We start from the raw sequence: 21982 nt of genomic DNA, 5'->3' as shown, positions 1-21982 counted from the left end.
TTTTTAAATGTTATAGTTTTGAAATGTGCTCAGCCAGAATTAACTGTGGGACAGAAAAAGGAGATGTAGTATATGCCATAGGAGGCAAAGTGTTTTTCAAATGGCGTTTGCTTTTTAAAAGATTGCCTATTTCCATCTTAGAGTATACCAGAAGAAGAGAACCATATTTGCTTATTTGATTCCTTGACAACTTTTCAACTACTTGAAAGGGTTTAGTTTGTCAATGATCTTGTTTCCAAATAGTGTGCCTGCTTATTAAAAACTGGCTCCATGGATATCTAGACACTAGGCAGTGCTGAGTTCTGAGACGTGAATCCTGTATATCTACATAAATTTCTGCCTTTTACTTCTGCTGTGTTCATAGATTCCAATGGGCTTCGTATATGGACTTCAAACCTTGGAGGTAGCAAGATACTCAGCAGAAGGTAAAGAGGAGTGCTGTCTTCTGGCATCATAATGTGTGCCTGTGTGCGAGTGTGCACTGAGATAGTACTGTGCAGTCCTTGAAGGTGAAAAATAAATACATGTATAACATTGGGGTCCTGGTTAATGGTCAGTCATGTCATTAGACTGCTTGTTTGAGCTGTTCATATAATCCATGAAATTAAGAAGGCCCATTTGTTGGCATCTACTCTAACTCTGCATTCCATTCTAAAAGGGTCCACTGGCAAGTTAGGAATAAAGGGGTAGAATGAAGGGAGGAGGGGAAGACAGAAATTTCGGATGTATTTCTCACATGCACGTATACCTGCCTGTCTCTTTATTTCTGGGTGGATATTTATCTGTGGAGTTCTGGAACCATATAACAAGTTAAACTAAAATCAGACATATGGTTTAGCACAGGGATCTCCAAACTTGGTCCTTTTATGACTTGTGAATTTCAACTCCCAGAAATCATCAGCTAGCATACCTGGCTGAGGAATTCTGGGAGTTGAAGTCCACAAGTCATAAAAGGAGACCCCTGGTTTAGCACGATGCATGAATCCAGCCTAAATAAAAGCTGAAATTCTGCACAATAAATATATGTTTTATTGGTTCGTACTCCGTGTGACTTAAGGTTGCAGAATTTATTAGACTCTTTAGTTAGAACTTAAATCTTTTCTTAACATAGAAGGAAGAAATATTTTGAAATATTTAATTTCAAACCCTCTATTTATTGCAGTGTGAGATTTGATAGACAACTTTGGTGATAATCTCTTTTACATTATCCTTGAACTGAGATATTTTAGACTTTTGCTTTATATATAAACTCATCAGGAACAAATGGAAATAAATATTCTTTTCTTCAGTGATAATGTTTTAGTTTAAATAGCTGCTGTGGGTCTGCTTCTACTGCAGTAATTGCAGTTAAAGACTGAAGTGACTCTGGCTATGTAAAGACATTTATGGACAATAATAAAGAATGGTTACCTATGATAGTGTCTGAATTGGGCCATTTTAGGGCTGTCATTATTGGATAAGTACCATTTACATGCAAGAAAAATATTAAATAATATGCAGGGCAGAACATAGGATAGTTCGTTGCATGTAGAATTTCCCTGCATATACACAGATGGTTTGTAATTGAATTTTATTTCCTGAGGTAAAGGAGAACTATAAACATAAACGTGTTTCAGTTCCTTTGGAACAAGTACGGGGAACGTATTTTTTATTGTGATTCAGGTATGCATCATATCTCTCTTGTCTTGCTGCTGAAATGTACCTCTGTGCCCAAGTATGTAAAGCATATGAAAAAAAATATTCTACAGAACTGCAAAATAAAGATGGTTAGTTATTAGTTAGTTAGCTAGTTACAGAAATTAAATTATTATTATTATTATTATTATTATTATTATTATTATTATTATTATTATTATTATTATTATTTGTGCTTTCAGTTCTGTTAAGAATTTTTACTGCTCCATACTGTGTAACAATTTTCAGTGCACATTTACCGGTATATCTGCAAGAAGGGTGAAATCATTAGTTTTAGGAATTCCTTTTACTGACGAGAATAGAATTGGCTTCAGAGGTGACACTCAGCAGGAAATTATTTTAGGATTGCAATAATAGCATGTGGTTGAAGAGCTTTATTAGAAGTTTAGAAGAACTGAGTATAAACCAGAGATTCTTTTAGACAAATTCTCTGCCCTTAAGGCAGGCTCCATCAGACCCCTTTTTCCTTTAACTTTCCTAATCCATATTATAATGTTCTACAGGACAGCACTTTTGAATATCATATCAAGTTACATGCACTCAGATAACCCAATTTAACTCAGAAAAGGGAAATACATTGTTATTACCTGACTTGAACTGGGAACTGTGTTATTTCAAATAAATGTTATCAAAATCTATTGTTTTCTAGTGAAATAGGTTGTGGGATTGAGTGCTGTAATGTGAGAGGGAAAGTCAAGCACACATGGATTGCAATAACCCACAAAGTTGGTTTCTTATCTCGGAATATCTTGCCTGGCATGGAACTACAATATGGTAGTTTTGAAGCACCTTTGGGATACCACTTGGCCAAATAGACACAACACTCAAAATTGGGTAAAATGAAGGCCCTAGTATGTGAGCCTGCCAGATTTTGGGACTTTGTTTTCACTTAAGGTTTATTACAGATCTACTTTAAATAGTTTCCTATTTAGTCATTCATCTTAACAACTAGGTTGATGGAAGAATGATCAAGAGTGCCTGCCTATTTGCTATGTCTTCTCCCCAACTTGCAACAGTGCAGAACATCCAGGGCAAGAAGTTAGAGGACTTCACAAAGCATCAAAAGAATAGTACAGTCATTTAAAGAAATATGCATTTTCAGCAAAAATCTCCCAGTTATAGAAGATAATATTTTGCTTAAAGCACAGTCCATTACTTATCAGCCATGTGGAATATCTCTGAGTGGAGCAAGGTATTTTCCCCCAAATAAAACCACAATTCTGTGGATAACCATTATGCGCAATTATACTTGATTTTAATCGTAGTTTGTCATATGTATTTTAATTAGATGCTTAACAAAAATTAAAAAAATCTGCATTTTAAATTCTAAAATACTTTTATGTGAGGGTAGGTTGTAAAAGAACGGTATCTTTTTAAATCCCTTTCCCTCCTGGATGATTAAGACTTGCAGGATGGTGATTTCAAGGTGGGTCCAGAGAGCAACAATGCCAATTAAGGAGGCCTTGGTCTGCCTCTTCTTAAGAAGCCATCATTGGAACTTACCTATCTGGAGAATTTTTTTCCAGTCTCCCACCTTCCTTTTTTGGTGTTGGAAATGTGGTTGTGCTATATAGCTCCAGAGGGCCCTGGAGAAAATCGATTATCTGGATCCATTTCAATCCCATTTCAGGCTTGATTATGGGACAGAAGCAGCATTGGTTGCGCTTGTAGAAGATCTCTGACAAGAGCAGGATGGGGATAGTGCATTCATCCTCTCCCTCCTTGATCTCTCAGAGGCTTTTGATACTAATGGCCATGGTATCCTTTTCAGGTGCTGCAGGATTTGGGGCTGGACAATGCAGTCTTATGCTTATTTGGTTCCTCTGTCTAATGCTGGTCCCAGTTGGTGTTGATAGGGATTCTGAGGTCCATCTGAAGGCCCCTCTTTTGTGGTATGCCACAGGGCTTGGTACTCTTTCTGCTCCTTTTTAACAACTACATGAAGTTGCTGGGTGAGATCATATGACACCACAGGATTAGGTATTATGAGGTTGTCACCTTTAAATCCATTCATGGCATGGAACCAGGAAGTGAGGAATTCTCTTACCAAATACGATTGGCCTGCACCACTCGTTCTGCAGGGGCTTGCCGCAGTTAAGGAATTTTGAATAGCACCATTTAAGAAAACAGCCTTTTCTGCTATAGCCTCTGCCCTCTAGAATATCTTGTTGCCAAAGGTGAGATCTGCCACCATTTTTTTTTGCCTTCTAGAAAGGCCTTAAAACAGGAGTTCCCAACCGGGGCTGCAAGACGATATTCCAGGGGGTGCGAAAACTTGGTTTTTTTAAATTATAAGTGTATGTGCATAATTCATTGCCATTATTTTGAACTTTTGTAAGGGGTGCAAGAATATATCAGAAGCGTTCTAGGGGTGCAGGGCATAGAAAAGTTTGGGAGCTGCTGCCTTAAAATCTGGATCTGGTGGTTGGCTTAGGGCACTGATGGGAGTGTGCTATACTTGGAAGTGGTTGGTGGAGTGATAGACGTGATCCCACCACTGTACCATTCATGCTCTTACTTTTTAGTCTTTATTTAATTGTTGTTAATTTTAATGCTTTTATATTTATGGTTTTATGGCACTGTGAGTCACTCGGTCACTTTGGATAGTGAAATGGGTAGCATATAAATTTAATAATAAATAAATGAAATCAACTTCCTAGCCCTTTTTTATTATTATCCCTAAATTGGTGCATTTTTAGAAACTGGCTATTGTAAATGGAATTCTGTAAATAAATTGAAATTACAAGAAGCGCTACTAAAATTAGATGTTGTATTCCTAAACCGATTCCTAACTAGACCAGAAAATTAGGAATATAAAAGCTGATTGCAAAGAAAAAATTTGCTAGTTACTTTAACAACTGTTGATTTGCTAGACAAGATGATTTTTTTAAAAAAAGTATGTAAACTATTGGCTTTGGAATTCTATTGTGAATGTTGAGATGCTCTGGTATATTATTTACTCTTTGATTTTCCTTTCTGCTTAGAAAAATATTTTTCTGATTACGAGAGAACTTCAGGAGGGAAGAGAGTTTCTTTTTATTATATTTTATAACATCACTATATACTGGTATTTCTCAAAAATATTTGGAAATGAGTGTACTTCAGCTTTAATTTGCTTTACAGATCTGTGAGGGTCATAAACAATTGATTGTAAGATTACTTTTTCATCACCTGCATAACTGCAAACAGTCATTAAACGAAGCAGTTGCTAAACAAGAACTACTGGTACCGACATTTTTACCTTAATATCTAATAATTGGTACATTATTGTATGTGTGCCAGTGTGATTTGGTTGTCTTTAAAGAGTGCATGCAAACATATGGGTGGTACAGTTATTTTTAATTAGACATTTGTTAGCTTCTAGCTTGTCAGCTACATAAAAACCAGTCTTGCCTCCGCTCCAGCCAAATTCATTTCAAAACTGAAAGAGAAAAATATCTGAAGACAGCATTTGTTCAGACAAACCTTCAACTTTTCTTAGATTCTGTGCATCATAGCCATGTTTGCAGAGGCCATATCAAAGCAGAAGTCAACAAACTCTTTCTGGATCTTCAAAGATGAATATAATCCTGCATTGGTTGCAAGTTCAAAATTTCTGGAAAAACTGAAGATGTGGTTAGAAAGATTTTTTTTTGAGACAGAAACTGAACATTTTCGAGAAGTTGCTTTCTTATCAAATCTAAACTTTCTTGATGCATAAAGGGCATAAAATTCTATTGCTTGGTTCAATTTTTGAATTAATATACAAGTAATCTTCGTCTTAAACCATAATTGAGCCCAAAATTTCCATTGCTAAGTGAAACATTTGTTAAGTGAATTTTGCTCCATTTTACAAACTTTCTTGCCACAGTTGTTAAGCGGGTGAATCACTGCAGTTGTTAATAACACGGTTGTTAAGTGAATCTGGTTCTCCCATTGACTTTGCTTGTCAGAAGGTCGCCAAAGAGGATCACATGACCCTGAGACAGTACTACGGTCAAAAATGTGAGTCAGTGCCCAAGTGTCTGATTTTTGATCATGTCACCATGGGGATGCTGCAACAGTCATAAATGTGAAAAATGGTCACTTTTTTCAGTGCTGTTTGAAGGTTCACTAAATGAACTGTGTAAGTTGAGGACCGTAAAACCTTTTTAGAAATATAATAGATATCTACTATACTCTATGATACCAATAAACTGTTGCATAGACCCAACAAAATAAATTAATATGAGGCGTGGGTTTTGATTGGTATTAAATCAGTAAAAATATTTTATGACTAAAATCAATGTTCCTAATAAAGGTGACAGGAAATATACATACATGCTCACCATTTGGGGTTATAGATCTTATAGTTAAGCCAAATTTTATTTATATGTATATGTATATGTATATGTATATGTATATGTATATGTATATGTATATGTATGTATTTGTTTTCTGAGGTTTTCGCGGGTGCCTGTATGTGGATCCTTGGTTTTTCGGGTTTTTCCCCACGTAGAATTAAAGGTGTAGGCGCAACGTTTCGACGGAATCCCATCCGTCATCATCAGGCTATGTATGTGTATATAATACACACACACACACACACCATTTTTGTAACACAATGGCTCAAATCTTAATAACAGTTAACAGAATAAAAATAGCATGACTGGTCTTTGCGTTTAAACCATTGTAGCATCCCCATGGTTAGGTGATCAAAGTTTGGGCATTTTGCAACCCTCATTTTTTACAATAGTTGAAGTATCCCAAGGCCATTTGCAACCTTTCAAGCAGCTTCTGACAAGAAAAATCAATGGAGGAAGCCAGATTCACTTAACAACATATGATTCACTTAACAAGCATGGCAAAAAAAGGTTTACAATCAGGCGTGACTCATTTAACAGCTATATTGCATAGCAATGAAAATTCTGGTCCAATTGTGATTGCAAGGACTACTTGTATGGACTGTTGTCAGAGGTCAGAATTTCCCTTTGAAGTGCTCTAGGTCAAGTGAAATTTTAAAATTAAACAAAAATGTTTTAATATTACTGCTGTGAGCAAGCTGTTTTGTTAATGTCCATGGGTGCTGACAGAGTGCTGCTAATTGCCACTCCTTTGGCAATATTGTCTTATTCAGGGCAACCATTCCTTCCTACACCCAGTTTTGCTCCACCCTTGCCAACACTGCCATCATCACTGTGTTTTCCCACATCTCTAATTAGGAGGGCATTTTGATAATTATCACTTGAATAATCAGGTGTTCTCATTAGATTGCAATATACACTTTATTGTGGGGTTTGTTGGTTTTTTTTGCCTATCGAAAAGCTGCCTGTCAAAGTGATAATTGGTTATGGAAAAATAGAACAAATCGCTAACTGCACTGTACCATCAATTAGTCCATTATAGGAGAATGGAGATTAAGCTGTGTAAGTCCTGTTATATATTTCAAGTGTTAATAAGTCTTGTAAAATTCACTTTTTTCTTGCAGAAAAGATGAAAAGGAATATGCACTGAAACAGATTGAAGGCACAGGGATATCCATGTCGGCATGTAGAGAAATAGCAGTAAGTGAACCCAACAAAAGTATTTAACTCTTTCTACAATTAACAGCATGGAGAGAATCCAACTAGTTTCCATCACGGGAAAGCTGTAGTACAGTGCATCCGGCTTTCTCTGCAGAAAGTCCCATCTGCAGTACTTGGCATTTAATTCAGAAATTGCTAGGCTAGTTGGAACAACAATCCAAATTAATATGTAAGGCAGCTTCTTCTGTTTCTATTTCAGCAGAGAAGGGGAAAGTTAGTTTTTCCATTATAAACTACGATATATACACTTCAGTGCCGCCCTGGACTACTTAGTAATGTGCAGAGTGCATGAAGTCAGATTGAAGGGGAAGGAGTATTGCTGAAATCAAGCCCATCCATGCCTTATCAGCCAGTAAAACCTTGCACTTCTAGAGAGAAACTAGCTGAATTTTGCCATGTTGATTTTTAATTGTTCTGCTAAGTGTCAACTTTAAGTCTCCATAAATTTGAACGCACTTGGTTCAAATGCCGCATTTGACATCTGTGGTATATTTTAAATTCAGATTTAAAAGATACCATACATACAGTAATTCACATTTAAAAGATACTTAGACACTTAAAAATAATTAGATTAATTTTCCAATCTTTAAATTTTAATAGAAAATATTATTAATGTCCTAATAGTTGTACTATTAGTTTATTATTATTATTTTAGTTTTTAGGAGATTTTACTTCTTGGAATATTTCAGAAAAGTGCAATATACAATATTTTAACTAAACTAAAGAAATGAAAATAAAATAATATGGATTTGGTTTAGGTAGTAGTGATTCTAGTTTCCAGAAAACTTACAGGATGCTTTCTATTTACTTAGTAATTTAACAATTAATTAACTTCAATAAACCCCTAATTAATGGAACATGTAAGAGTTTGTTAAATCAGTTAGTGATGTAATTTAAATAATTGGCATATTTTTATTGTTTGTGTAATGCTGTCATTACACAAATGTTGTAAATTGATAAATAATATAACGTACATAAAACGTCTGGATTATTCTGAATACATACTGACATTGTTATTTGGGGATGATGTCTGGAGGTACATTTTATCTATTAAAGCAGAAATCTTCTAAATCAAGGATTTAATGTTTACGTGCACTGTTTTATTTGTACCACTTTATTATCTGCGGTTGAATGCATTAACATATAGTGCAGGAGTGTCAAACTGCCGGCCCACGGGCCAGACATATCATCAGGAAACCACGCCCACCCCACTGCCGGCAATGGCAAAAAAGCTCCGATATGTTGCGCAATGTCACGTGATGTCGCAAGTTTGACATGTCTGATATAGTGCATTTAAAGAGATGCAAAATGCTCTGTAACATTAAGTCTGTGGCAAATATGTTATATATGTATATAACTTTCTGATACAGCATTTGGTTAGTCTGTTTCATCAGTCCAACAAATAGAATAGACAAACCTTGTACATCCTTAAAGAACATTATTACATCAACATTTGTGACCCTGATTTCATTTCAGTAAAATCTCACTCTGTAGGAATTAACAAGTGATGTGTTAACCAATCCCAAGATTTTTTTTAAAAAAATCTGAAATGATATACAAATACCTTTTTCTAGGATTTATAGAATTGTAGAGATAGTTGGAGGAACACTTCCCCATCCTAAGTTCTCCATATGTGTTGGGAGTTACAGTCTGGAAGGTATCAATTTGAAAAATCCATTCCTGTGCACAGCAAAACTATGGGTTGCAGCTGTTTCATGACTGTTTGATTAGGAAATATGGAAACATGTCTATCTTATCCAATCAATCAATTATATATGGCTGCTCACTCACCAAGTGATGCTGGCAGCTAACAAATTAAAACGTCAAAAAATTATGTCCAAAATAAAACAAAACTGCAAAGAGATGAATATAGCGCTTGAAACAGTGATTCACATAACCCAACTAACATGTACTGATTACTCATTTTACAGCCTCAGTGCTTGAGGAAAGAAGCAGACCTTCAGAGCCTTTATAAAGGCCAGCAGATATGGGACCATCTAAATCTATACTAATTTATAGGGCTATATGTGGGAACACTAAGGTAGAATATATACATAATTACACATGCTGCGGTCTTCTGAACCATCTGTAGCTTCTGACCTTCAGCCACAGTCCTATGTAGAGTACATTACAAATGCATGTAGTGACTTTGAGCAGGGCTCCTGATCCAGGAACAAGCACAGCTGGTGCAGACGATTTATGCAAAGGGTCTCCTAGCTCCTGGCAAGAGCCATAAATACAAGAGGACCCACAATTTGCATTTCCAGCCAGGTATTCCAATCCTATTCAGAACTAAAGATGAAGATCTCCAGCTTCAGGTGATCTCAGCATCCACATCCATTCGGTCTTGCTAAGATTGAGCTTCAGCCTATTTCTATTCAGAGTCCCACAACTGAGTATGTATAACTAGGTGCTTTCAGTATGTTGCCATTGGATGACCTGTGACCTCATCTAAATAATAAATAGAGAGGAGAGCATTGAGTCCTACAGCATCTTTCCAAGTAAAACCCTAAGACTTGATCTCCCCGCCCCATAACCAATACTGACTAACCAGTAACCAGTCCTGTAACCAAGACACGTGAGAATACTGTGCTGTGCCTGCCACTCCCAGCCTTCTGAGTCAGTTCAGAAGAATACTAGAAGATACATTGATTTGTTTGAAAGCTATCAAGAGATAAGAAAGGTGCAGGATGGACAGACCATCCCACTTTCATTCCCGTTCAGTCATAGTCATCAAAAATAAAGTCATCAGTTAATGTGTACTGAGTATTCTACTGAGGCCTGAAACCTGATGGGAACTCACATAATCCATTTCCTCCAAGGCCATCTGAAAGCCCGAGTACAAAGAAACAAAAGTAGGAGATTGGACACTGGACAAAATTTGGGAAGCTCCATCGCTAGCTCTACTATGGCATCTAGTAGCTGATTTAATAGCATTTTTCCATCAGATCCTTGAGCCAGCTTCACAAATAGGTTTCACATCCAGTTATCTTTAGAGCAGCCCCTCTGGAAATCACATTAACCACTCTACCATCACTACTTTAGGATTATAGCTGGTGCCACACTTAATATGTAGGTGAGTACATCTCCAAAGGGCCACATATCCCACAGTGTTTATCAGTGTTCTGGTTATACTTGCCAGGTCAGTCCTCTCATATTTGATCTTGGATGAGAAGAGACTTATTACAGGCTAACGTACAGAGCACCAGTTTAGCATAGTGGTTTAAAATGTTGGCTTAGAAACCCAAAGACTGAATTTTAGCCCTCCCTTAGATATCAAAGCTGACTGGGTGACTTTGGACCAGTCACTCTCAGTCAAACACATCTCACAGGATTGATGATGTGAGGAAAATAGGCACAAGTATTAGGTATGTTACCACTTTGAGTTGACCAAATATATATTTTAAAAGGTGGTCATAAAAAAGAACAAGGTAGTGTTAAGCAGCATCAGCAACAGCTGTAAGCCAGGATCACCAAAGATCTTCCAGGCTCAGGGCCCATTTGAGGAAGGTGGAAGATGAAATCAGTTGTAAACACCAAATATATCTTCCCCATTAGTGGCCTGCTGCTATCTCCTGTCGTATTTCCTACCAACATAAAAATATTCCTCTCTGTCCCCGTCCCCCCCCCATTAGACTAAGTTCCCTTCTTGGTTTTCCTTCCTCCAAGACCCTAAGGTCCATCCAGCATCATAATACTATATCTTAACCAACTAGCAATCACTGCATATTCTCAAGTTTTAAGTTCCCAATCTGATAATTTAAGGTGACATTTTTCTTTTTCCAATATTGTGCTAAATTTATCCTTGCTGCCTTAAACATGTATCTTAGTGGCACGTAATATTTTTGATGAAAGTTTTGGAATTATGCCTAGTAAAAAGAATTGTGGTTCAATTTCAAATTTTATTTTTTAATTTCTTTGAATACTGCTGTGTATTTCTTTCCAGTAATTTTTGAGTTCTTCCCATTGTTGTGTGGCAACTGTTTCTTTAAAGTTGTGCATCCATTTTGTCACACAATTTTTATTGTTTCTGTCTCTCTGAAGTTATATATGTGCTCTAGTAGATGGTCTTGATAGTTTATGAGCATTTCAAATTCTGTCATTTTTCTTAAAAGCCCTCTCTCATTTTTAAGGTTATTTTTTATTCTTCCAGCAATTTGTAAGTACAAGATCCATGGCATATATACTATCCTTTCCCAAGTAGTCCTTGGTTTGTCTTTAGTCTTCTTGTGGAGTTTAGAATACAGTATCTGCATATGTATTTCAACTTTTACTTATACCTATCCCTGACATGAAAAGCATTTATTTTAAAAGAGAATAGCAGTGAGATTATTGCATGTAATATTTTTTTTCTTGTAATGTTCCATACATTTATTTATTTATTTTATTTTTTAATTTTTATTTTAATTCCATTTATATCCCGCCCTTCTCCGAAGACTCAGGGCGGCTTACAAGCTTATCAAACATTTATCAAACATTGTCTTATAATATGTTTTATGCATGGTTTGAGATAGGTAATTTTAAATGTTTCTTAATTAGTGCAGAAATAGTTTTCAAAAATGGAAAATGTCTAAATAAATTATAGAACAGGACTTTATCAGTTTTTCAGTCAGTGGCATAGATCATGTGGAAACACATGACTATCATGATTTGAACTTCTGATCTGGATAACTTTAATTTCCAAATTAAAACTTTATTGCTAACTCACCCTATAACATAAATAAGCTATTACTATATAATGAACATTATAAAACAGTGAACGTCATAATGAATAATATTTCCAGTGCACATATGGATTACAAATATATTAATATAAGGTTAATTAAGTGAAGATAATATTGTGGGAATCTATCCACACACTAAGTTCTCATGTGCTGAAGAGTGCATGTTGAATTTCCTGAGTATAAGAGGTTTGGGAGGAGGTCCTGTCTACTCTGCAGATGGCACATGCTTTTCTAGCACAGTTCTTGTTGACCCCAAGTTCCTTTTTAATTACCATGGTAGCATATTGGAAAGTTTTCTCCAGGGTGTTATTCTCTGTTGTCATTCGAGCCTTCCTGACTTTGTTGCCACCTTTTGTTGTATTCTGCTATACATGAGATCTTGTTTTTGCTTTCATGTTCTTGGAAACACTTGGCCAGGTCCATAATTGTGAGAGCTACAGGAGCAAACACTTGCTATGAAATGTTGATTGGCTCTGATTAGCTGACCAGGAAGAGGGGCAAGTGATAAAATCCTACCCCTACTTCTGGTTATAGATAAAACTGATATAAAGGAATCATTCCTTGCCTTTTTATAGCAGTTAATTGACATTCTGGTCTCTTTGAGGTTATCTGTTCATTTTGAAAAATCTTATTTACCTTGGTAGGGCCTGGCTGGATATGACATCTAGCATGTTCTATCTGGCCGTACTCAGTACTTGGTCCTCAAAATCTGTTCTTGATCCACCTCATCATTGCATTAACCATAGACATTACACTGCTTACCATACTTCGATGCATATTCTAGAGGCACCGTCACTCAGCATCAAATGATACAGACTAGCCTGCGTTCCTACTTCTACAAGAAATTCTGGATATTGGACTTGTTAGATGATATGCTGACAGGAATTTCATTTTTCTCTTCTGCTTTCATAACAGTAGTAGCCTATTACAATACTTGAAATTTGATTGAGTTGCACCGTGCTTAAATATCACTCATGGAGTTTCCAAATTCATGGAATTTGGTCCATGGAGATGTCTCAAATTATTATCAGTAGTCAGGGCTGTTTGAGTGTTTGAGAATGGTCAGATCTTGGGTGGACCAGTTTATATTGATCAGCTATACAGAATCGTATAAAAATTCACCCATTTTGGTGAATCTTTGCTACTTGTAGAGGGAATAGGGGGCCTTAAAGGACAGAGCTACAAAGATGAGATAAGAGGAGTCTGAGCCAAGTCAAGAAGCTAACTCGAAAAAGCATCTCAGACAAAAACCTTCCTAGTTGATATTGAAATAAAGTGAAGGTGGGGGAACACCATCTGACTTGCAAGATTCTGTTACTATAACTGCTACAATAAAAGTAGTCATGACTGGTAGGGATTTAATTTCTCACTCTAGTCTGCCTTGTAGGGGCAGCCAATACTACAATGAGGAATTGGTTATGTGCCTATTATTCTGTTTGTTAAGTGGTCTTTGAATTCAACTATCTGCCTACTGCTCTCAGGTGGTATCATGCCAGTAATGATTGGTTTGTACACTGTTGTGATTATTCTGGGAACTAAAGGGTGACTGGATGCACTGTCTTAAGACATGTAATAGAAGGAATGGATTGAGATCCCATCATGCTTCCCAAGCTCTGGAAGATTCCAGGTAATTTCTGCATAAGCAGGATATAATTTATGTGAATTCATTGTCACTTGAAGAATCATAGTTTCTGGCTCTTTTATTAGAAAAGTGTGTGTGTGTGTGTGTGTGTGTTTGTACACATATACACACACTTTTACACCTTATTAATTTTTTAATTTAAGTATAATAAGTAGTTTGGAGACTAAGCGCTCCTTTCATTTGTATCAAATAACGTCTTAAGCTTCAGGTGAAAATATAATGAAGATGGAATCCTAAAATAGTTTTGGTGTGTGTGTGTGTGTGTGTGTGTGTGTGTATTCAGGCTAGTGTTGATTCCTGATGACTGAGGACTAATCAGTGCAGATTTGTTGGCAAGCTTTCAGAAGTGGCTTGCCATTGCTTTGTTCCTAAGATGGAGAGGGTGACTGGCCCAATAACATCCAGCTGGCTTCATGCCTAAGACATGACCAGAATTCTTAGTTTCCTGGTTTTTAATATGTTATCTTAAGTACTACACCAAGATGACTGACTCTTCTGCTCTACTTTTCTTCAAATATTTAAAAACTAGGTTATTTTAACTTTTAGTGAGAATTGTAACACATGCTGAGACTGGTCAAAGTTCTTTATTAAGGTCCCTAACCTGAATTCTGGAAGTTAACTAAGTAAACAATTTATGTTTCAAGTAAAATAAAATGAAAGCATAATAACAAGCTGCCATTAAACTGATCAGAGAGTCTTGAGTTTTGCAAACAATGTAACCAATTTTTCCACATTCAAGGAAATGCATTGTATTGACAGTTAACATAATAACTGTCAAATACCTCAAATAAATCAAAATTGCCTGAGTACTTTACCAATCTGGGAGTTTTGAAATGGACCTATAGCCTAATAGAAGGCACAGTATAACCCAGTGTGGTTTTTTGATTCAGTGAGTTCTTCTCCACTAGTGGATAATCTTTGGTTATAAAGAATTTATGGGAAAAGAATTAAAACCTAAGGTTAGTGCTCCTTGGTGTTTGGGAATAGTTATTTATTTTATTTTGTCGGCAAGTTCACTCTGAAATGCCTTCAGGTAAAATAACTCGTCTCTTGTAGAGAAAGCCTAACTTCTGGCCATTAACTTTTGTAGAGTATAGTAGAGTTTCAACTAGAGTAGAAAAATGTATGTGAAATGATGCTTATAATTCTTACTCCCATAAAGTTTCACCCAAATTCACTATTATTTTACCTGGTATGGGCATCCAAATACGTAGATTCAATTTAGCAACAAGCAAATATTGTTTTTTATTTATTTATTTATTTATTTATTAAAGGTTTATATCGCCCATCTCTTCTATAAGTGTTAATCCAGGAATACATGATGTACTTAATCTTTGGATTAGAAATACATCAGTTGGGGATATGATATATAGCTATACCACCCATCTATCACTAGAAGTTGTTAGAAACCTATTTCTAATCTTCCTGAGACTCCATAGAATAAAGGACACAATGCTAATTGTTTCGTTTCCTTTATTTTAGTCATAGTATAATCCTTTCAAAAAATCACTTGCGATGCTTTTGTTTAAGAAGAATGCTGTTTAGCAGTGCCAGAATGTTTTCAGAAGTACAATTATTTATAGAACAATTCCTTTTCAAAATGCTTATTACTTGTTATTACAGAATGCGGGTGTTACGTGACATGAACAATTGTAGCCAAAAGGGGCCTCTCTCAGAAACAATACACAGAAAAATAAAAACCAAGTTTTTATTATATGGTCTGTGAGTTTCAAATCCTAAATATTATTTGCTCCTCTAGGAGTGGATAGCTATTCTTAATCGGTAGGATAATTTCTCTAATTAATACTGATAGTCATTGAGATTCTGGCTTGACAGCAAGTCAATAATTAGTAGTTTTACAAAATAGTCTTGTACCTCCAGTAATCTCAAAAACAAAGCTGTAAAAAAGTATATGATTTGGGGATGAATCATTTTTCTCTTTTTAGACATCTACAAATTAGGTTTTTACAAGCTACATCTATTACTACGGTAGGTGCATTTTAACTACAGTTTTACAAATCTTACAAGCTGTGTTTTGTATTTCCATCTTCCAGGGGAGAAAGTTAGCAAAGTTGCTTCCCAGATTATCCCTTTCCAACTTCTGATGCTGTTAAAATTGTGCAAAATCATTCTCTTTCTCTGTGTCATTAAGCTGACTTGGCAGGTGACACAGGCCGTTCCTCCCCAGGCTCTTGTAATATCATCTGGATTTTGCTTCTAAGAGTTGCCTAGGTGAAATGGATGGAGACTGGCTTGCAGCAGTAAATTTTCTTTTGCACTATGTTATGTGACTTGGCAAGTAGCATATTAAGATTGAAGACAACATGAGATTCTCACAGGCAGATAATGGAGAGGAAGGGTTACCAGGTTTAAACAAGGCCATATAGTAAAAGCAATAGGTGATCAATATCATAATCTACTTAATATGCAGACATTTCTGTATTTTAATTTTGTAGGTAATGAAAGAAATAAAATAATTGTTATAATTCATATATCCAAAGAGAATCTATCTTTAATCTTTGCTTTTCATTCCTTTTTAATAACCCAGCAAAATCAGTAACCTAAAAAGCAAAAAGTATTTACCATTTCTCTGATTTAAAAATAGACTCCACCTATTAATCAACTACAATTTATGTCAAAACTCTGAGCTTTTTAATGCTTCTATGACAAAAGATTTATTCTCTCTCTCTATTGTTTTCCCTTTTATGAGAATCTGCTGCTTCACTGCTGTATTTTTTGTTATTGCAGATTATTCATGAACTTTCTGAGCAATATATTTAAAATTCTATTGTAAATTATGTGTATATTCTGTTACAAAGATACTCTCAAAGGTTTACATCCAAAGATTATGGAAATACCCATAATGACATACCTAGTATATAAGATATTAATTTTGCAGTTTGTTTAGCATTTGGTAATTTTAGAAGGTCATGTATTGAAATGATTTAAAATCCTTTCAGTTCATCAGTGAAAAGGATAATTTTTGTTCAAGGGCTGCACTACAAAATGATGGATCCAATCACTTGTTTTAAATGTTAACTTAATAAAAGAAACATCAGATTATTGAGAAATGACTAGTTTAAAAGTAAGCTTTTTGAAGTTCACACTTGACTTCTTTTTAAGTACAGAGTACAATATATTGTAAGACTAATTTATGTTATTTTAATGACATGTATATTTTACCAAATGTTTATAATACTGTGTTTGTTCTTAATAATCAGTGGAGCAAAAACCAGGTTGTTTATTTAATTTGTTCATTTGGCATTCCAAATATTTGAAGTTTAGTTATAGTTATATAGTCTGAAGCCTGAAACACACATTCTGGAAGCAGTTTTACATTTCATGTTGAAATATTACCGGTACTTCAATTTTCATGTTCATTTCTACTGAAGGGAAGTACAAAATATAAAACAGCACATGATATTTCTTGAACAATAAAATATCTGAATGACTTATGAAAGTTTTATATATAAAAAAATTTCACTTTTCAGTTATCCCAGAGTAATGTGATGAAGCCAGATTCATTTAAGAAATGCATGATTCACTTAAAACTGCAATGATCCGCTTAACAACAGTGGCAAAAAAGATCATTAAATGGGGCACAACTTACTTAACAACTGTCTTGCTTAATATCTATGGAGATTCTTGGTCATCTCCATCATGGTTGTCTCGAAGGTGCTTTTTCAAGAGGCAGCTGTGCTTTCTGCATGATGTTTTTTGCCCTGTGTCAACAGTGAAGGGTCACAGAACAGAGAACATCCTGCAGAAAGCACAGCTCCACAACACAGTCCTTTCAGCATTTCCAAGAAGGTTCCACACCTATTTGCAGTACTCAGGTGACCCTGTGGACATAGACAACCCCCCCAAGTGGTCTCAACGAATCACTAAACGACTGCAAATGGCCAGCTGTCTGCAAGGAATATAAACCCTTCCATTCCCCACCATCCAGTCAGAGCTGAAGAAGCTTCTTGTATGAGTCAAGAGTCAGTTGCCTCTTGAAAAAAAAAACACCTTTAGGACAGCTGTCTTGCTTAGCAACAGAAATTTAGGCCCCCTTTGTGATTGTAAAGTTAAGATCTGTACTAATCAGATTTTGGGATAATGGCATCCCTTCAGGATAGAAAATAAAGGACACTTCTGATCATTTTTGCTAGCTAGTACCGACAGCTTCCAAAGGGACATTCAGAGGAAATCAGGAGGCTTACAACAAAATATATTGGTGAACCAGTGCCTTTTTGTGGTTTGCCTCATAAAACCAGGATGGATGCCAAAATCACATCGAAATGTAATGACAAGATAATCTGAGATGCAGGAGCAAATATTCCTTGGTTTTTGTTTAATATGAAACAAATGCAGGGTTTTTTTGTTAAAAAATGAAAGCATGTGTGTTAAATAAGGTTGTTTTTTTAAAGAATGTTAGCTGCAGTTGCCATCTAGTGTATATTCACTATATCTTTGTTTTGGGAAAGGGTGCATGACTCCTGGCAGTCAGAAAGGGGAGTATTCTGATCATAGTCTATAGGTTGCCTCCCTTTGTTGAATCAGGAATCAATGATTTGTATGTTTGCTATACTCTTGCAGAAATAGGAGATATTCCAGCTATATATGAATGCTTTGGAGACTTTTCATGTTGCAGTGTTCTGAAATAATTATTATTACAAGTATTCAATATACGTATTTATTTTATCTGTTAGATTTTTTTATCCCCATAGCGACCCTCTGAAGTAGGTTAGGCTGAAAGAAAATAACTGATTGAAAGTAACTTTTGAATTTTCACGTCTAAGGGTGAACTTGAACTTGTGTCGCTCTAATACAAGAGCAAGGCATTAATTAATTAATTAATTAATCAATTAATTAACATGCCGCCCATCTCACCATTTAGGCTATAACCACTATTTCTTGTTTCTATCCATAGAATACTCGAAAAGGCCAACTCATATAACTCACCTAACTCATTCTCCTTCATTGGTATCATATACTGTAACTCAGTCTGAACTGGGAGCTATTGAAAAGGCTACCTTGTCTTTTGCCCTAGCGGCCACTTGAATCCCATCATAACTTTGGGTAGAGCATAGCTCTAACATACATTTAGAAAGGAAATATGAATGGGAGGATAAGAGCAACAAAGATTCCGTATTTCTCTTATTCCCATATGGATAAATTTTGATGGATTTTGGTATGTTGTTCTGTTTAATATTAAGTTTTCCATGGAAGGCTTTTGATAAAAAGAATCAATTCTCACATTTTTCCTGCTGTGACCCTCTCCTTCTGTGTTGCTTTCCCCAAGCCTTGAGATTTGATTGGAAAGTGGGATAAAATGTAGATAGTGAGTGAGGGATTATAAACTAAAAAAATTACTAGCTATCCTTGCGTCAACGGAAGCATTTCCTGAATAAAACTGGTCTGGATGTTTCTTGCAGAGGGAGCAAAACTTGCCTCCAAATATGCAATGGACTTTTTTTTTAATATCGTTTTCTACTAAATGGAAAAAACAAGCTTTCTACTTTGTTCACAGATTGTTTCAGAGTTGTTGGAATGAAAAAGAATAATTTTATCATCTCTTTCACTAATTAAAGCATTTTGTTTATTGGTACTTTATGGAAAGATTTATGTTATTTGTCTCTTTACTTGCAGCTTTTGAGAGAACTGAAGCACCCTAATGTGATTGCATTACAGAAGGTTTTCCTTTCTCATAGTGACAGAAAGGTGTGGCTGCTGTTTGATTATGCTGAACATGATTTGTGGGTAAGTTCTGAAGTTCCTTTTTTTTACACTGGAATTATGTTATGTTTTAAAAGAAGTAAGGGACGCGGTGGCTCAGTGGGTTAGTATGCTGAGCTTGTCGATCAGAAGGTTGGCAGTTTGGCGGGTCGAATCCCGAGTGCCGCGTAGCAGAGTGAGCGCCTGTTACTCGTCCCAGCTTCTGCCAACCTAGCAGTTTGAAAGCATGTAAAAATGCAAGTAGAAAAATAGGGACCACTACGGTGGGAAGGTAACAGCGTTCCGTGCGCCTTTGGCGTCTAGTCATGCCGGCCACATGACCACGGAGACGTCCTTGGACAAGTGCTGGCTCTTCGGCTTTGAAACGGAGATGAGCACCGGCCCCTAGAGTCGGAAACGACTAGCATGCATGTGCGGGGGAACCTTTACCTTTACCTTAAAAGAAGTAACTACAGTCAGAATGGATTTGAAACCTTTGCCCAATCTCACGTGGTATCTTAACCTATATAGCTACACAAAACATGTTAGGAAAGAGGAACCAGGATGAAATTCATGCATCTGTCTTCTTTATAAGTTGTATAGAAAAGTTTCATTATGAGATATACCGTATTTTCCGGTGTATAAGACGACTGGGCATATAAGACGACCCCCTACATTTCCTGTTAAATTATAGGGTTTGGGCTATACTCGCCGTATAAGACTACCCCTCTTCCAACGCACACCAAATAAAAATTAAAAAACATCAGATTTGATTTTAATATGGTAATTTTAGTTCAAATGCTTATGACATGCAAGTACTTAGTAGGAAAACTGTCAATTATAAACATAAGGCTGTTTGTCATCAAACATGTAAACATAAAACAGTGCAAGGGGATTAAACTTTTCCTAATTCACTCTAAAGCTTTCCCAAATGGGAGATCCGCTCCAGGTTTTCCATCCAGCCTGCCCAGTTCCTGAGTCAAATGTGTCCTTAGAGCTAAGCAGCTGCTCTGGCTGCTGCATTCCCCACCTGCCTTTCAAGTTGGGATAGACTGCAGCTGCTCTTCAACTTTAGAAGGAAAGACGCCCAGACCCCAGCCTGTAAAAAATCACAGACTGCAGCTTCTTCTCCAATTGGTCCCGCTTTCCCTGCGCAGACCAAATGGGAGATCTGCTCCAGGTTTTCCAGCCAGCCCTGTCCCTAAAGTTTCAGCACCCGATGTATAAGACGACCCCTGACTTTTGAGAAGATTTTCATGGGTTAAAAAGTCATCTTATACGCCGGAAAATACAGTAATCAGGTAGTCTCTGAAGGTGCAGAAACATTTTCAGGACTTTTAAAAAAAGTAACATAAACTGAAAAACTCCCCATTAGCCTTTCCTGAGAAGTTGAGATTGCTTTGCATTTATTTAAGTAATTAAAATCTTTAGAGGCTTAATTGTGTGCTCTGTGTATGATGTGATTTGGAATTCATATACTGAAAGCCTTACACGACCTTAAAACCAGGATTGTCTACAAAAAACAAGGAGAAATAGATAGACGCATTTTGGAGGAGGCCCTAATGCCATTTTGAGATACAAAACTATCCACAAGTTACAGCCATGTGGTATCAGAACGGTTCTCAGCTTCATTTTCCCACAGGATTTAAGAGCGAAAAAAGCTTAACTACCTATGTGTTTTCTGTTCTCCTGGCTAAAGATCAATGTCATTTTTTTTAAAAAATATATATTTTGGAAATCAAATATGTAATTTCCTTCCATAACTTAGTTATTAAGAGTTGTAGGCCAATTGTATCATTATATTTTTTTATTTTTTATTTTTTTATTTTATTTATTTTAATCCCATTTATATCCCGCCCTTCTCCAAAGACTCAGGGCGGCTTACAATTTAAGCACAAACCAATGTGCTTAGCAATATCATTGAGCTTGTAGGTTTCCACAGTTATAAAAGAGAACTAATTAATGAAAAGTAATATTATAACCATGCTCAGAGAATAGGCACTGTAAGGAGCTGTGTGTGTCTAGAACAGGACTAGGCAGAGCTACACTTCAGTAATAACTCTGGTTTTATTCAAACCCTGAGGAGCTTTTTGTCTCATGGGGGAGAAATAGGTATATAAATTCAGATTTTAAATACAACGATACCAAGAATGTATTTTACCCATCAGAACTAAATGAAGTTCACAGTTCTTTCACAAAGAAATATGCATTTAGTAATTCCTCCTCTAATTTTTTTTCATTTGAACTGGTGTACACATTCAAGATTCCAAGATGTATATGCCTTGGGTCACTTGTAAAATTTAAACTTTTGGTGTTAGCCTTTCCCAGGCATCAACTTCTCCCAGCCACTGAAATTTCTTTTCCAGTGGATTGTTTGTAGTGGACTTGTAAACTATTGTCAGGATTTTTTTTTGCCACGGGAAATGATATTGAGATCTTTTTGATAGCAATTATAAATAATTAATTTCTCCTTCTATTTAAAAGATTCGCATGTGATTGGGTTTTCCTGTATTTTTCCTCAGTGGAGCAAATTTCCAGCTGAAGGGAGAAATTAACATTGTGTCTCACTCCAATACCTCTGGTCTGCAATCCAGTTTGAGACACCAAGTGGCTGCTTTTGTGAAGAAACAAAAATGTTAGCCAGCTTTCTCATTTGTCTTCCAGTTTGGCCTCAGAAA

At 36.1% G+C, this 21982-nt stretch overlaps 1 protein-coding gene across 1 annotated transcript in view; it reads left to right on the top strand.

The window, feature by feature from the left end:
* Nucleotides 1-21982, top strand: part of CDK19 (cyclin dependent kinase 19) — an 88986-nt gene that overhangs the window by 17330 nt on the left and 49674 nt on the right. The window contains 4 exon segments of the mRNA XM_083374043.1: nucleotides 365-374; nucleotides 376-425; nucleotides 7142-7217; nucleotides 19239-19349. Of these exon segments, the coding sequence (XP_083230169.1) occupies nucleotides 365-374; nucleotides 376-425; nucleotides 7142-7217; nucleotides 19239-19349 (247 nt within the window).

The sequence above is a fragment of the Vipera ursinii genome (assembly GCF_947247035.1).
Source record: "Vipera ursinii genome assembly, chromosome: 1".
Classification (NCBI taxonomy): Eukaryota; Metazoa; Chordata; class Lepidosauria; order Squamata; family Viperidae; genus Vipera; species Vipera ursinii.
Note: the sequence above shows the minus strand (reverse complement) of the source record. Positions and strands in the feature narration are given on the sequence as shown.